Source organism: Pygoscelis adeliae, unplaced genomic scaffold (genome assembly GCF_000699105.1).
Source record: "Pygoscelis adeliae isolate BGI_AS28 unplaced genomic scaffold, ASM69910v1 Scaffold66, whole genome shotgun sequence".
NCBI classification, from domain to species: Eukaryota; Metazoa; Chordata; class Aves; order Sphenisciformes; family Spheniscidae; genus Pygoscelis; species Pygoscelis adeliae.
In genome coordinates this window covers 7,019,033-7,034,851 of record NW_008825167.1, presented here as the reverse complement: position 1 = coordinate 7,034,851, position 15,819 = coordinate 7,019,033, and the positions used below count along the sequence as shown (strand labels likewise).

At 38.2% G+C, this 15,819-nt stretch overlaps 1 protein-coding gene across 1 annotated transcript in view; it reads right to left on the bottom strand.

Moving 5' to 3' along the window:
* Positions 1-15,819, bottom strand: part of FAM193A (family with sequence similarity 193, member A) — a 50,126-nt gene that overhangs the window by 17,434 nt on the left and 16,873 nt on the right. Inside the window, exons 6-14 of the mRNA XM_009328802.1 lie at positions 13,040-13,117; positions 11,327-11,439; positions 10,932-11,174; positions 8,817-8,970; positions 8,536-8,715; positions 5,187-5,438; positions 2,555-2,753; positions 995-1,267; positions 372-654 (exon numbers count right to left, since the gene is read on the bottom strand). Coding sequence (XP_009327077.1) covers positions 372-654; positions 995-1,267; positions 2,555-2,753; positions 5,187-5,438; positions 8,536-8,715; positions 8,817-8,970; positions 10,932-11,174; positions 11,327-11,439; positions 13,040-13,117 — 1,775 coding nt within the window. The remainder of the gene's footprint in view (positions 1-371; positions 655-994; positions 1,268-2,554; positions 2,754-5,186; positions 5,439-8,535; positions 8,716-8,816; positions 8,971-10,931; positions 11,175-11,326; positions 11,440-13,039; positions 13,118-15,819) is intronic.

The following is a 15,819-nucleotide window of genomic DNA, read 5'->3' as shown; positions in this document are numbered from 1 at the left end:
AAATGTCAAAATGACAGAAAACAGATACATTATACAACAGGTTTGCGTGTCAGCAGCAGCAATCACTACTGACAATGACAGAGTAAGAAAGAATACAGCTTGACTTATTTACCCCAGGCCACATTTCTAAAAGTGAGCAAACATTTGTTTTTAAGCCTCTAAACTCAGTAACTAGATCCTGCAATGGAAATCATATCTGTAAAGTCTCACACCAAGTTACATACTAAGCATCAGAACTTAGTCTCATTTGCTGAACACACAGACAGCTCTTCTTTCACGCTACAAACCTTGGCAAAGGAGAAAAGGTATCTGTATTTTAATTCCCCTTCTACTATAAAAAAGAACAACAGCAGTAACAACAACAAACTTACCTGCAGACACTTGGCGGGGCACTTACAGAGCTGTCTGTGGTTGAAGTAGGAGGTGCAACTGTAGTAGGACAAAGACCTGAATGAGGATCCACAAATCCAGGGGCTGTTGCAGCAGTTTTGGGGAAGGAAGGAGCAGCAAGATTTGGAAGATGTGGTGTAGAGGCTGGAGACAGTGCAGCAGGAGACAGTGAAGGAAGGGATGCTAAACTGGTAGGACTATTTCGTGGTGCAACTGGTGCAGAATGTCTATGGTCCTCTTTATTAATATTGTGGAACACTTCACCTAAATTGGGGGGAAAAAGAAACCACAATTAAAAATAATTAATACGTCTCCATTAATTACCCAAACAATCATGCAAAGTGCTGGATGTTCTCAGTTTCTGTAAAAATGGGGTAGTATTTCAACACCTTTCTATTCAGTCCCAAACTCTAACATCAAGGTCTTTTACAAAGTTCTTTAATCCAGGAGTACAGAGACTACAACTCAAGAGTAGTAAAAACAGCAACTAACAAAAAATCATCAAGATGCACAATATTACTAAAATAAACACATATAAATCTTTACAGTTAACTAAATGTACTTGAGTCAGTTACTAAGCTGTATGTGAATTACAAATCCTTACCTATCGATGAAGGTCTCTTGGATGATACTTTGAATTGGTTGCTGCTTGACTGCACTGTAGTAGCTGTGCAGGAGACAGAAGAAGTGGCAGAAGAGGTTGCCATGACAACTTTATTAGCTTCCATAAAGGCATCCTGGAAATTGTACAGACATTTCTTCTTGGCAGCATTTTTTTTCTCTTTGCTGTCAGTAACTGCTGTTGCTTCATTGCTAGATGTAGTAGGAAGTGCTTCGGGTCTTATTTCTGAGAGTGCTGGTGCTAATATATCACTCCCTTCAATTGAAACACACATAGTAATTAAGAATCACAGAAATACAGAATTGTCTTTATAGCATTTAGAATTAAACATTCAATAATTTAGACACAGACAAGCAAGGATATATTGTTAGCGTTGGCTTGGTAGGATTAGTGAAGTGATCCTCCTCTCCCTCACCCCCAAATAATATAGCTGTAACAAAAAGTGCTGAGAAGTCTCAGAGCAGAAGTCACAAACCTTAAAGTTACAATTTTAAGAACATTACTAAATGTGTTAAGAAGTGGCAAAGATGCTACAGGTACCTTTATCCACTTATTAATTTAAAAATTAAAATTGGACACCATTTTACATGCTAAGTATAGAAGCTTCAACATCTGAAGTCCAGGTTTGCCATGCAACAATTATAAGCAGGAACAACATATCCTTCTATCAATATAACATCACAAACCTGATCTTTACTTATGGGTAATTCCAGCTAACTACAGCAACACCTTTGTGATAGACCTTCCACACAAGCTTGCCACTAACCATCTGTTGGAACAGCTACTCATAACTACAGTTGTAAATGGTCGTGCTATGCTACTAGGGAAGCTTTCTGGAGGTTTTTAATGCCTTTCCTTTTAAATATCACTGTAGTAGCTTGACAGAATTTAGCAGCAGATCAGTCTGAAAAAAGCCAACACACAAAACCAAGCTTCCTTCTTCATACAAGTCAAATAAAATAAAAAAGGCATTTTAATATTTACTATGAAGTGAATGGAAAGATATATAGATATGTTATTTTTCTTCTATTCTTTTTCACTTTAACCATTAGTATTTTCAGAGGCTTCCTGACTTCAATTAATCTTTTGCTTGATTTTCACCTCTATCTTTTTGAATGACAATGCAGTTAATGTCTGCGCATTATAAGAAGCAGGATGTAGTACCACATTACCAGTGCTCTTACAACCTTGTAGAAGAAGAGCAGGCCTTTGTAGCAGAAGACCAAAAGTTATTTAAGTTTCCCCTCAATTTCCATTTCTCTGCAACTCTAAACTTCTGAAGACAAAAATACCTCTAGACAATGACCATAGGTGAAAAATAGTGTGCTATTCTTTTGCCTTTAGCATCCTCTCCCCAGTACATAAGAATTTATTTTTCAATTTTCAGCCCCACTGGAGTAGAAATGGCAGCAAATATCTGCCAAAATCCCATCTTATAAAACCATGATGATGAAACCTACCATTCCTGGAAAAAAGTGCCACACTCCATTTCAAAACATAAGGCTTTTAACTAGTCAGTGTGAAGTAGTAATAAACCCTCACCAGGAATTGTATCAGGCAAAAATGTAGCAGGATTCCAGTTCTTGTCATTCATCATCTCTGATCCCCAAAGACTTATAAATTTAGAGCTATTCCAATCTGGAGTGCTCCCAAAACAGCTTGGATAAATATGATCTTGGAGAGATGCATTGAATACTTGATGCTTGTTTGTATGATTCTGAACTGGAGCTGGCGGTAATGCCTACAAAAATAAACAGTATTTTCCTCATTAATATTCTGTTTGCTTACAGAGTCACTCCAACAGCAATATTCAAATCATAGTGTTTCAATTGTGAAAGGCATTATAAAAAGCATAATAAACAATATTTCCCAGAATGATAAAGACTGGTTTGTTGATTTTTTTATGCAGATAATATGTTACACAGATTGTATGTATACATTTTATAATCACAGACATTGCTTTTAGATTCAGCTAACTGATGAATACAAAAAAGCATTCTCCAGAAATACTTGGGTTAATATATATTGGTAGGCCCTCATTTTTAATTAAAAACAGTATCTGTATGAACGTAGAACTTGTTCGGATTTATTACCTTTCAAAGCCCAAGCTGCCAAAAACAATCCTCTGTGACATGATAATCATTACCACATAAGACAATTGTGATAAAGGGATTACAAACACTTCAGGATTTAAAATAAGCACAGTAGAAAAAGAAACAAAACACTTATTATTTGAAAACATAATTTTAAAGTTGATTATATTATTCTGCTTTTTTCATCTCCAAGTATTAACAGGTTCCTGACTTAAAACTTAACAGGCAAGGAATACACCCTTTTATTCTAAGAAGCAACTGGGGGAAAAAAAGAACACACACTTTTTCTTGTTTTGTAGAGGCAAGTTGTTCTGGCTCACCCCATTTCTTCTAGCTGAAATTGTTTATTCACATTCCAAAATGTAACTTTCTCCCAGAGACCTTGTGCAATGCAAGCATTATGCTCAATTACTGTCACCTTTAAAAAAGCCAAGGAAAAGTGAGCTTGTTCTGTTTTTGTACTACATTTGATGCAATGAAAAGCTACACAGAAGTAGATATAGATATTAAAAATATCAGCTGAGTCCAATGACATTTCATACATGAAAGTCTAAACTCTCATAGCCAAGCAAACTACTTATATACCCAGTCTCCTTTTTCTGTACAGAAGGATTTTCACTATCTGACTAATGGTGAAGGTGGGAGGGGCTGGAATATCCTGCATAAAAGAAAACTCTCATACATGGGTACAAAGAAACACTTCACAGGGCAGAACGCCTATCCATGATGAACCAAGCCTGATCCAGCAGGGCTTATTAGCTCATTCACTACCACCTCTGCTGAATTCAGCTAGCTCTTCAAAGGCGAAAGCTCCCTAAAGCTTCAGCTTCCACATATGTCTTTCCAGCTCGAGCATAACAGAAATACATGGAGCCCAGCTGGTTCAGGTGCTGTGCCAGAGCTAATAGATCTGGCCTGCATTACAAAGCCACTCGGTGCTAGCAGCCTGCTACTCTGCATGGGGCTCTCTTGACAGTGTGCTCTGGATGTTCCCTACAGAAAGGTCTTCTGAAAGGAAAGACAGCAGAGATCAGGGATGGGAGCTTGAGTAGATGGATGGGAGCTTGAGTAGACTGCTATAAGGGATGTAAAAAGAGCTCTGGAAGGATGGCAGAAGGTGGGGGTACAACAACTAGGGGTTTCAGAAGAATGGCAGTGGGCTGTTGAGAAATGGCAGGCTGGCACACTGCAGTTAGGGAACTGGTGCGCTGCAACAAAGGTAAGGAAGGGACACTGATAAGACAGGAAAAAACAAAGTGGATGCTAAGAAGGACAATAAGAGTAAGTAATAGTCATCTTAGTGAACTAACCTACTTTCTTTGCAACCACAGGATCACAGGACCAGATGAAAGGGAGATGACAGGAATATGTACCTAATGGCAAAGGCTTTGCCCCTTTCAGCAGCACCCACAATTCAACTGATTTAAATACTATGTGAAACACCACCACATTAATAGTAATTCTTGCTTTTGACTCATACTTCTGAAAGGCAGTCACCTGGTCCCAATCCTTGTAAGTAATAAACAAGAGAAAGATGTGGAACAAGTTTTGGGTCAAAAGAATTTTGCAGAACCTGCAAAAAAGCAGGTTCTCTCAAAGCACAAAAACACTTAAAAATAGACTCCTATGCCTCAGTTGTCTCAAAAAAATTTATCGCTAATATTGTGAACTAGAAACCTCAGGATATTATCGCCAAAATGGAATATTAAATTTTTAATTAAATTTTGACCTTCAGTATGTGGGAAATTAAGATTTAATTAGTCCTATCACACTGACTAAAGCCCCATTACTGTTTCCACCACTGAAGACTCATTTGACTCCATGTTCTTTCTAATCACAGTAAGGAAATTATCAGTCTTCCTAACAAAAGCTGCCCTTAGCCCTGCTGTATGAACCTTCCACCAGTTCTGAATCTGTCCTCTTCCCTACCCCTCACTATTCCCTCCAAAAGGACTACTATAAACAGACCACAATTTAAAGCAACTTTCATGGTTTCATTGATACTCAGTCATGCTGGTTTATACAGGTGTACAGTATTTTTCCTGGGACCAGGATGCATCCATCTCCTTTGTCAGGCTTACCTTATTATGTGTAAAGGGAGAGGCTGTATATAAGGTGGGATGGATAAGTGGACGAGGCAGATGAGGAATTGTATGCAATGGTATATGTCCATGGATGTGAGGATAAAGATGAAGTGCAGGATGTGCAGGTTTTTCAGGATTCATAAACTGGTGGCCAGCAGGCAAGCGTCCAGTTGCAAGTGCAGAGGCTGTTAGACCTGAGGCTTCTTGTTTGCAAACGTGACATTCACAAGCATTTGAACCTTGGTCAGCCTGTAAGAAAATGTAAAAAAAAAAATAAATAAATAATAATAAAAAAAATCTACTCAGACAATAAAATCAGCTTTTTCCCCCATCCTTTTTTCTTAGTAATCATTAATATTACTTCATTTTGCATACATCAACTAATATTTTCAGAGCATCCACAGAATTCTTTCATCTAATACCAACAGAAAAACCTTGTAGTGAAGTAAAAGCACTAGTGGAGGATCTTTATCTTAGTTAAGAAAAGAATGCCCTAAAAATTGACAGCATTTCATACTGTACAGATATTTAATGTCCACTATCAGTGACAAAAAGCGAGATACTGATATAAATAATCAGGAACAGACAATAGGAACCTTGACAGCATTTGATCATTACTAGGCAATTAATTATCCCACTATAAAAAAATCAAATTGGATGATTATTTTCCACAATTTTCCAAGCATATGGAAAAACACTATGTGTAGAAAGTAGTAATAAGGGTTGATTAGCTGATAAAGTTGGAAGTAGTTTTGAGCTGCATTAGGCAGAGCACTGCCAGCATGTCAAGGGAGGTGATCTTTCTACTCTGCTCAGCACTAGTGAGAGACATCTGGAGTGCTGGGTCCAGTTCTAGGCTCCCCAGTACAAGAGAGACATGGACATACTGCAGTGAGTCCAGTGAAGGACCACAAAGATGATTTAGGCCTTGCAGCATTTGTCATACAAGGAGAGGCTGAGAGACCTGGGACTGTTCAGCCTCAAGAGAGAAGACTCCGGGGGATCTTACCAGTGTGTATTCCCTGACTGGGCAGAGAAAAGGAGAGTAAAGAGGACAGAGCCAGACTTCTCTCAGTGGCATCTCATGAAAGGAAAAGAGGAAATGGGCACAGACTGAAATACAGAAATTCCACTCAAGCTTAAAGCGTTTAGTTATTTGTGAGAGTGGTTGAACACTGGAACATGTTACCCATAGCAGTTCTGGAGCCTCCATCCTTGGTGATACTCAAAACCCGACTGTACACAGTGCTGAACAACCTTCTCTAGATGATCTTGCTTTGAGCAGGAGGGCTGGACTAGATTATCTGCAGATGTCCCTTCCAAACTCAACTATTCTGTGACTGTGTGAAGCAGACATTTCTCATGAAACATTTCATAATCGCATCAACCATGAGAAATCCATGCCTTATTAGAACCTTTTACTGGTCTCAAGGTATCATTAGCCTCTGTTGTCTCAAAAGGATTCGAGACTTTGGAAGAAAAGCAGCCCAGGGAAGAGCAGCTCCATTTCCCCCTCTCAGCTCAGTACTTTTTCCTGCCACTGTCATCTAACATTTCACTGGAAGATAATTTTACCAGAAGCAATACCAGCAACACTTCCCAATTGCTATTTTTCCCAGCAATGTGGCAGCACACATTTTTCCAAAAAGCAACATTAGCTAACTTAGCTTTCTAGAAAGAATTGACAGGTGGTATTCTTCTTCAGTATGCCTTCTTCAGTATTTCTTCTTCAATATGCCTTCCTCTCAGAAACAAATAACTCTTCATTATCACTTAAAAGCATTACAGCCTTTGACACAACGTATATTTTAACAACCAAAGATTTCATAAACCAAATACAATGATTGAATTAATTAAGTGTATAAAGAGGAAAAAAATAACTTTCTCATTAAAAAATTAGTATTCAAGAAACCAATACAAATCTACTAACAACTGAAAACGGAAAAAAGATGTCAAACAGTATGGTAAGATTCAAAACCCAATTCTGACCAACTTTTGTCTACTGAGCATGAAAAGGAATCCGAAGAGGAATAAAGATACCGAGTAAATGAGCAATCCCAACAGATAATGCCAAAAAAAATCTCAAATGCACAAGACGCGTACCAGTGAAATCAATCACTTGAATGCAGCGTTACAAGGTAGATACTCAGCTCTGATTAGAAAAATCAGGCTAAAAAAAGTCATTAAGAGTTCCTCAGAACAATTCTGAGAAAATTCTTCTTCCTCAAAGAAAACAAAAAAGAAAAAGGTTAAATCTGCCTTTTTATCCTACATTTTAGGTTGCTCCCCTAAGGCAAGTAGATTTAAAAATCTCACTTGATTTTCCCCAACAAATGCCGAATCTGTTCACCAGTTTCAAACTAGTTTGACAGAGGTCTCAGCCCATATAAGTATTATGCCATTGGTCAGCCACACACAGAAAAAAATCTCAACATACTTGCTGAAAGAAAAGTAGCTTAATACTCCTAACACATGAGAACATACTTCCAGTGGAAGGCCTTACAAACATGCTAACCACAGGGGAAGAGCTAATGGGAGTTCCCACGTGACTGTCATCTAAGCTCTCAAAGGTGCCCCCTCCGATGTGGATTCTTTTTGTACAATAAGCAATAAAAGTGACTGGTGTGTTCTCTCTCAAAGCAGCAAGCCCATGTTGTAGCTGCAGGGTAACTCAGATTAAAAGCCACACAGTCACAAAGACAAGTCCATTGGATGCTTTGCTTTGGTGCTCAGCTGTTAAACCAACCACCACTACCTACTGAGCAGATACTCTCGGCTTGGTTCTCTGCGTGGTTTGGTGACCTTACAACAAAGAGCTTAATAATCTTAAACTATTAAAAAAAGTCATCAACTACCCCAAGACCCATGCCATAAGTCATGCAATGGATTTAACTACACAGGGCTTCAACAGGGAAAGTTAGTCCTCAGATGTAATTAAGATGTGCCTGTTAACTAAGTACTTGCATCACTTCCCCCTCCTCTCCCGAATTAATTTCAAATAACTTAACATTAACATTTAACAAAGACCAAGCTCAAACCTCAAACTTCCAAGCAGAAATGCTTCTTAGTTTCTGTTTCTCATTCATACAGGCAGGAATAAACTTTTTTCCCCTTCTACTGAAGCCGCCTTCAATATAACTAACATATTTCAGGTTTTGACTATGGGAAGATATTAGCCATGACAATATACAATCAGCTGAAAAATATTTTAGCTATCATACCTACCTACTGATAACTTAATACATTAGAAGTTAAATATTTAATTAAAGATGTAAATGTATTGCTATTCAAGCAGCCACATTTCTAAAGTTAATTCGCTAAAAGGGTTTCTTTTAGATTACTATACCTGCTGACTGGGGTAAGAAGGTGGTGGACTATCCATTTTTGCTTCATCTTTCCTTAATGTCCTTTTTCCTAGAGACATTTCCTCCTTTTGAGTCCCTGGTGGTTCACCACTGCTTTCCCCATCCGCTTCTTCATCATCTGCTTCTGAGGAACTGCTGCTAGTACTGCTAACCTGAGGAGACTGGACAACATTAACTCATTAACATAGGGGTGAAGGACAGACCTTTCTCCAGCGAGCACATCCAACTGCCAGGAAAAGATACGACAATGTAAATGCTGTACCTCATCTTTCAATGCCATGTTTTCACCTCCGCCATTTAGCTCACTGTGAATTCCATTCATGTTGGCTACCACCTCTGCATCGTCGTAATTATTCAGTGGGTAGATATCAGCAAATTTTGCTGATAATGGCGCAACATCTTCATCATCACTACCACTGAGGGGAAAAGAGGTTTAGATAAATCACAGTGCTCGGTAACCTCAGTTACTGTGAAAGCAGGTAGAGCACCAAAATGAAATAAAGTTGAGGGCATCACTTATATAAGTGTTCCAGTTAGGAGTCAAAGGATTGTCTTCCAAGTTGTTTAACTGAACTTCTTATTTCAAGCAAGTAAAAATCAAGCAACTTGCCGCATAATCCTACTGAATATAGTAGTTGCATGCCTGAATGACAGACTGGATCGAAAATAAGATTCTCTGCTATTTCTGTGTAAAATATTTTTCTACCACTGTTTTCTGACCAAGAATCTATCAAATTAATAATGACAGGATATGGATGACCTTTAATTTGATGAAAAAAGCCTTATGCCAATGATTTCCTTCACAGAAAGTGTGAAGTGGAAAAAAGTACAATATAAAATTCAAGTTTTTCCATACATTAAATATCAAACCAGTAACAGTAAGTAGGGAAACATTGAACACACCACAGTAACTCAAATTTCTCAATAGCAGTTAGTTCCTAGACAACCCCATATCTATGTGCTTTTCAGAATCTGCTCTAAAATACTTAATGGAAATTTTTTCCACACAGACAGCTAGTAAAAGAACATGAACGTTTAATTACTCGCTCCAGGGAAGTGTTGCAAAGACGGGTTAGTTCATGTTTCTACAGCAATCCAGAGCTCTTAAAAGAGCTATTAATCTATGCACTTTATCTTTTTGCATTCCATGAGATACCGCGCCAAGATTTAATTACATGACGGCACCATTAGGCATATTTCAAATGTGCAACAAGGAAATAAAACACAGCAGATATGAGACATAAAATGGCCCTTCCCCAAGGAGCGGTGATATTTCCCTAAAAATAGGCTTCTTACAGTAAATATTACTTGGATTCAACTGAATTAGCTTCTGAAGAGACAAACTGAACAATTTTGGACATGTCAGCACTAAAACTAATGAGGGTTTACAGAAATCACAAACTATGCATTTAAGAATATGTAGCTAAACATACCACCACATAATCTGTTTTCAAGCGCTCCCCAAAGGGGCTCAGAAACTGAAGTCCTGTTATGGAAGATTAAACCATTGATGGTAGTAGGCGCAAAGGTAAACGTTTAAAAGAAATTGAACTTAGTGAAGTGATATTCATCAGAAACATCCCACACATCTGCACTGTCCTCGTTCATCACACCATATTAACACAGAATGCCAATTCCCTTGACTGTACTGACAACAGGTATTTCATTAGTGTTCCCACCAGTACTGAAGTCGGGTTTTTTTAAACATTCCTTTAGAATATCATGTGACAGAGGAGACTGCTCGACAGCTGTACCCTAACCACGTACAGAAGCCAGCCTACCAAGCAGTTTTAACCCTTCAGAATTATGGAAGGGGCAGAAGCCTACCATTAGACTAATGCCTCAAATCTGATGGTCATTATGATCTGAATAAAAGAAAGAGGGTGGTAGATACTTCTGATAGGGACAATAATTTCTGATGCAAGACTCAAGTTAACACAACTTCAACAATCCTAAAAGCCTCCTAATAAAGGCTTTTTTGGAACTAAACTGATTCATATGAAATGACCATCCCTCAGCGAAAAGATCACCAGTTCTCTTGCTCAGTTTAAGAAAATGTGACATTTTAAAATGACGCTCTAAAGTAGATCAGTATCTGATGTCCTTGTAATCTCAAAGCAGGAAAGTACATACTACACACAGTTCTAGCAATACTGTTAAGTCAACGTCTTCAGAAATTTTCAACACTTTACAGGATTCTTTTTTAATTTATGTTTGTACAACATACAGCACTGGAGTTGTGGTCTGCTGAACACAGTACCATTATTAAATAATTTTCTCAGGCAAAACTGTCATTACATAATGATAGTCAGCCAGTGCAACTTGCCTGCTTAAGTTCAATTCACTACAAAATTTTAAAACAGAAAAAAGAACTTACAAAGTTGGTGCAGAACCATTATCTGCAAGGATCAATCTGGGATGTTGCTGAATTGTAATAGGCGAGCTGGAACCTGATCCTGAACTTGCTGAAGACATACTGGGTGGGCGGATCTCAGATAGATAATCCGGAGCAGAATCAATTTGTAGGGGTAACTGGTTAATGTGGATATCATCCGTTATAGGAGAATCCATGATGCCACACGTTAAAATGTGTGAAAGGCTGCAGTCATCACAAGTACATCTGTTCAAGAATTAAGATTACAGATTTTTATGACCTTGTTTAAGTAGCATTAATTTAAAGTAACCACACTCTGTTCCAATAACATATTTCCTTTTGCCTCAAACAAGAAATTAATGATTTATTACGATTTCATATTAAAAACATCAGCTCACCTTCTTCTATAATTACAGTTGGGACAGTCAGGCATGCTCAAACGTGATGACAGCATGTGTCTCATTGTGTCTGTGAAGTTGTTCTCCCCAGCTAGTGCTTTCTTGTTATTAAGCTGAAGTAAATTATAAAGGCAGTGTTTTAGTAGTGCAAGTCTTCCCATTAACAATTCAATGGCACATCATGATTAACAAATTACAAAATCAAAAAGGGTTCTTTGGGCAAAATATTTTAAAAGCAGAATAATTCAGAGTAATTTCATGAAGGTGGTGTTTTGATCATGAGTGAAAAAAGGAAGAAGTTCAAAGTTACAAACAACAAATATTTGGCACTGAAACTGTTCAAAGAAAGTATGTTTCTACTATGAAATAGTAAAGTGGCCAAGTCCATCTCCTTGACTCATTTGTATGTGCATCTTGCATGGCATTTCTGCTGACACACTCTGAACTTGAGCAGTTCTTGTCTTGTTTCATGGTATGCACAAAAGGACACTGCTGACAAATGGAGAGAGAATGCAAACTCACCCTTAGCTTGCAAAAAAGAATTAGGACTAATTCTGTAGCCACAATGGGATAAATTCAAGGAACGAAGGAAAAGGAAAACAGGGCTTGACTGTATTAGTGAAAAAAATACAACCCAAATAACCTCCACCTGGCAGAGGCCTAATCCTGAAAGCACCTAATTTCATTAGATACCTACAAACCTTAGGTTAAACAAGGATGTGCCTAAGCTTCCACTTTTATAGATGCCCAGACCTGATCCTTACCTAAGCAGCCATAGGCTTACAGCTCACTTAAGCCCAATTAGGATCAAGAAAAAAGAGGATTCTTCCTCAAGTCCTCTGAGGAGCCCTGTATACCAGATGTTCTAAAGACGTGGCTAACACAGGCTTATGTTCCTTATAGGAAAAAGTACTTACTGATGACTGCTTTGAGACATTGCCAATTTAAGCTTAAGTTTAAGTTTATTAAAATGTACTGACATACTCTCTCTTTCTCTGGCTCATGGCTAGCATTTCTTTCCACACAGTGGTACAGGAACGGAGAGGTTCCCCATTCAGTCTTGACTCTAGCTGAGTCACACTGTACTCTTATGGAAAGCATGATACACACGTCAACACTTCTAGGCTACAGAAGAGAGTATTGGGTCTTAAACAGCAGATAGTTTTATAATAAGGTAGGAACTTCTACTAGCCCCTCTCTGGCTACAGCGTAAAAAAGGCTGCTCAGCCTTTTCCCCACAAAACAGATGTAGGAGCCATCTCCAGAGTCTTAACAGATGCAATCATCTGCCCTGCTACCACAGTTCACCCTCCCCAGCTCTGCACACACAAGGGAATTTGGTAAACTCTTGAACACAATATTCCCTATCATGTACAACAAGGCAGCTCCATGCTCAATGTATTGGCTGTTTTGGATCCCACTCTAAGGCATCAAAAATTCCCCTTTTATTGTATAAAGAATTTTAACACCTGGTATTCAATCTTAAGACTATGCTACTTATGCTTTTACCTTGTAGTAACTGAGATTACATACTATTACATACTCTTCTTGGATCTTGCCTTTCTGTATTTTAGCTGACCAAATTTCATGCCTGGCATAGTTGCAGAATTAGATCATATAGAACTAGTACAATATACTACACTCACATGTTTGCATCTTACAAATACACATGAAGCATTAGTATAACTCAGTATGGTATTAAAAAAATCCTACCTGCTCTTCAATAAAACGCCTCTGTTTAAAAAATTCCCAGTCTTCTTTTAGCATGCGTTGTTTTGTTTTCATTGCCATCTAAAACAGAATTTAAGGACAACTCATTGATTCAATCATAGAAATCCTATGCTATGGTCAATTGGTCTATCAGTTTCATTAAACCTAGCTTGTCTATACTACTGTGAAAGTACTTACATACTTAGTCAATATGAATTGTATTTTGTTTGCTAATCATTTGATTTGAGTCACTTAAATGTAAGATTTAGTATTCATTTACACTATTTTTCAGTCTGATTTTTCCACTGTTATTTCTTACGTTAATATTTCTTTTCATTAAATATTTTCATAGCATTTTCAATAAAATGTGATTGGCATTAAATCCTCAGCATCTCAGATCCACTGAAATCCATTAAAGTCTAGAGATACTGGAATTTCAGCAAGCCCTCAACACAGGCTTAAGTGCAAACTCTGATGTACCACATGTGGAACTAACCACCCAATCAGAGTAAACAAAATTAAATAGTGACATAGACTAACACTATTTACCACTTTTATTCCTCAATGTATTTCATGCCCGTGGTTTATCTAAGGCTGGAAAAATATTTTATAATTACTCATCCCTGAATCACATCACCATAAATGCACATAGATCCTGTAACTTTTTGAACACAAATGATATTTTTCTGATTTAGTAAATAAATTCACTCTGAGAGAACGCAAAAACTTCTATGAACTTTAACACAGCAAAACACAAGAACAAAGCTTCTCCTGTTGTACCTTACAACATTTTAAGAGCACTAGTTCATCAGTGAGGAAAATCAACTATCTAGGTGTCGTGGTTTATCCCAGCAGGCAGCTAAACACCATACAGCCATTCACTCACTCCCCCCCCAGTGGGATGGGGGACAGAATCGGGGAAAAAGAGGTAAAACTCGTGGGTTGAGATAAAGACAATTTAATAGGACAGAAAAGGAAGGGAAAAAAATAATAATGATAAAAGAATACACTAAATAAGTGATGCACAATGCAATTGCTCACCACTCGCTGACTGATGCCCAGCTAGTTCCCAAGCAGCGGCCACACCCCGCCCCAGCCAACTCCCCCCAGCTGTTTTTGTTCAGCATGACATCATATGGTATGGAATATCCCTCTGGCCCGTTTGGGTCAGCTGTCTTGGTTGTGGCCCCTCCCAGCTTCTTGTGCACCTCCAGCCTCCTCACTGGCAGAGCAGTATAAGAAGCTGAAAAGTCCTTGACTTAGTGTAAACACTGCTCAGCAACAACTAAACCAGTGTGTTTTCAACATTATTCTCACCCTAAATCCCAAACACAGCACTGTACGAGCTACTAGGAAGAAAATTAACTCTATCCCAGCCGAAACCAGGACACTAGGTTATCTTTTACAGTTCTTTTCATTTACCCAATTAATAAAAAAAAAATCTACCACCTTACAGAATATAACAAATTGCTTCATAAAGACATGTTAGTGAGCCAGAGTCCAGTAGGTTATACCGCTAGCAATCTTTTTTTTTTTCCCTTCAAAAGCATGCCTCCAGAAGTTCATACTTGATCAAAAGTTTAGAGTCTTCCTATTAACCTAAGTGTATTATTGCTATTATCATTATTTAACTTGGGAAATGAAATTCTAAGCTGTGGATTTGAAACAGTATTAAATGGTGAAGTTTTGCCTAATGAATTTCTGAACCAATCGGCAGCATGTCATTCTAATTACTACTGTGGATTTTGATTTCCCTTGCTCCAGTGAGGTTACATTAACACCAAAAAATGAGTTTATCATGTTTATGTGTGTTTTTTTTTAAAATAGCATGTATGAAATATTCTTGAACCATTGGTACCATTTCTTAGACACACTAAAAGGTACTGCAGAGTCTGTGGCCAAAAACAGCAGAGATTTCATCCTGGTTGTACTACCAGCTTCTGAGCACCCTTGAGCTATAAACACAGCAATACTCACTCGTTTAGGTGCCCTGCCACCTAGCCGAATCCTCATTATCAGACACCTACATTCGCTATAGATCAGAAGAGAAGACTTTAATGCCAAAGAATGAAGTTTAAAACAGCCAGTGCATTAACTGGGAGCTGCCTACTCAAGCCTGCCAAGAAACTGTCAAAGAAAACAGCATGGTTTAAGTCTTGGTACTCTTGAGTATTAATTGGAACAGGGGCTGAAGCTAAAGTTTTCCTACTTCCAACTTTGCAGCCTTTCCAATACCCCATGTCTACAAGTATCTTAAGTTATTAATTCTATAAATAGTAGGAAATAACTTCTCTCCCCTCTTTCCTTTACCCAATGAATATTTATTTCAGCAGAGCAAAACAGCTGCAATACAAACCACATGATTCATGCCCAAGAGTTCTGCTATGGAGTGGGAAATAAATTCAAATGCTATCAGAAGGAAAAATTTACACTTCACTCTTGCACATCTGCAGTGAATATGCTACCACTGCTGCCCAATGGAGAAGAGAGGACCACTACCACCCTCTTCCTTCCTCCCTGTATATTTGAGGCTAAAGAGCATTTGAGATCCATCAGACAAGACATAGTCTACGTGGATAATAAAAGAAATATTCATTCAAACTTTGCTTACAGAAAAAAGTGGTAACTGAGGATATTCTGAGAGCCTTGATAAGAACCTGGGGGACACACAGATGATTCCAGCACTCATTTCTGTATTTCATAGAATCATAGAATAGGTTGGGTTGGAAGGGACCTCTAAAGGTCATCTAGTCCAACCCCCCTGCCGTGGGCAGGGACATCTT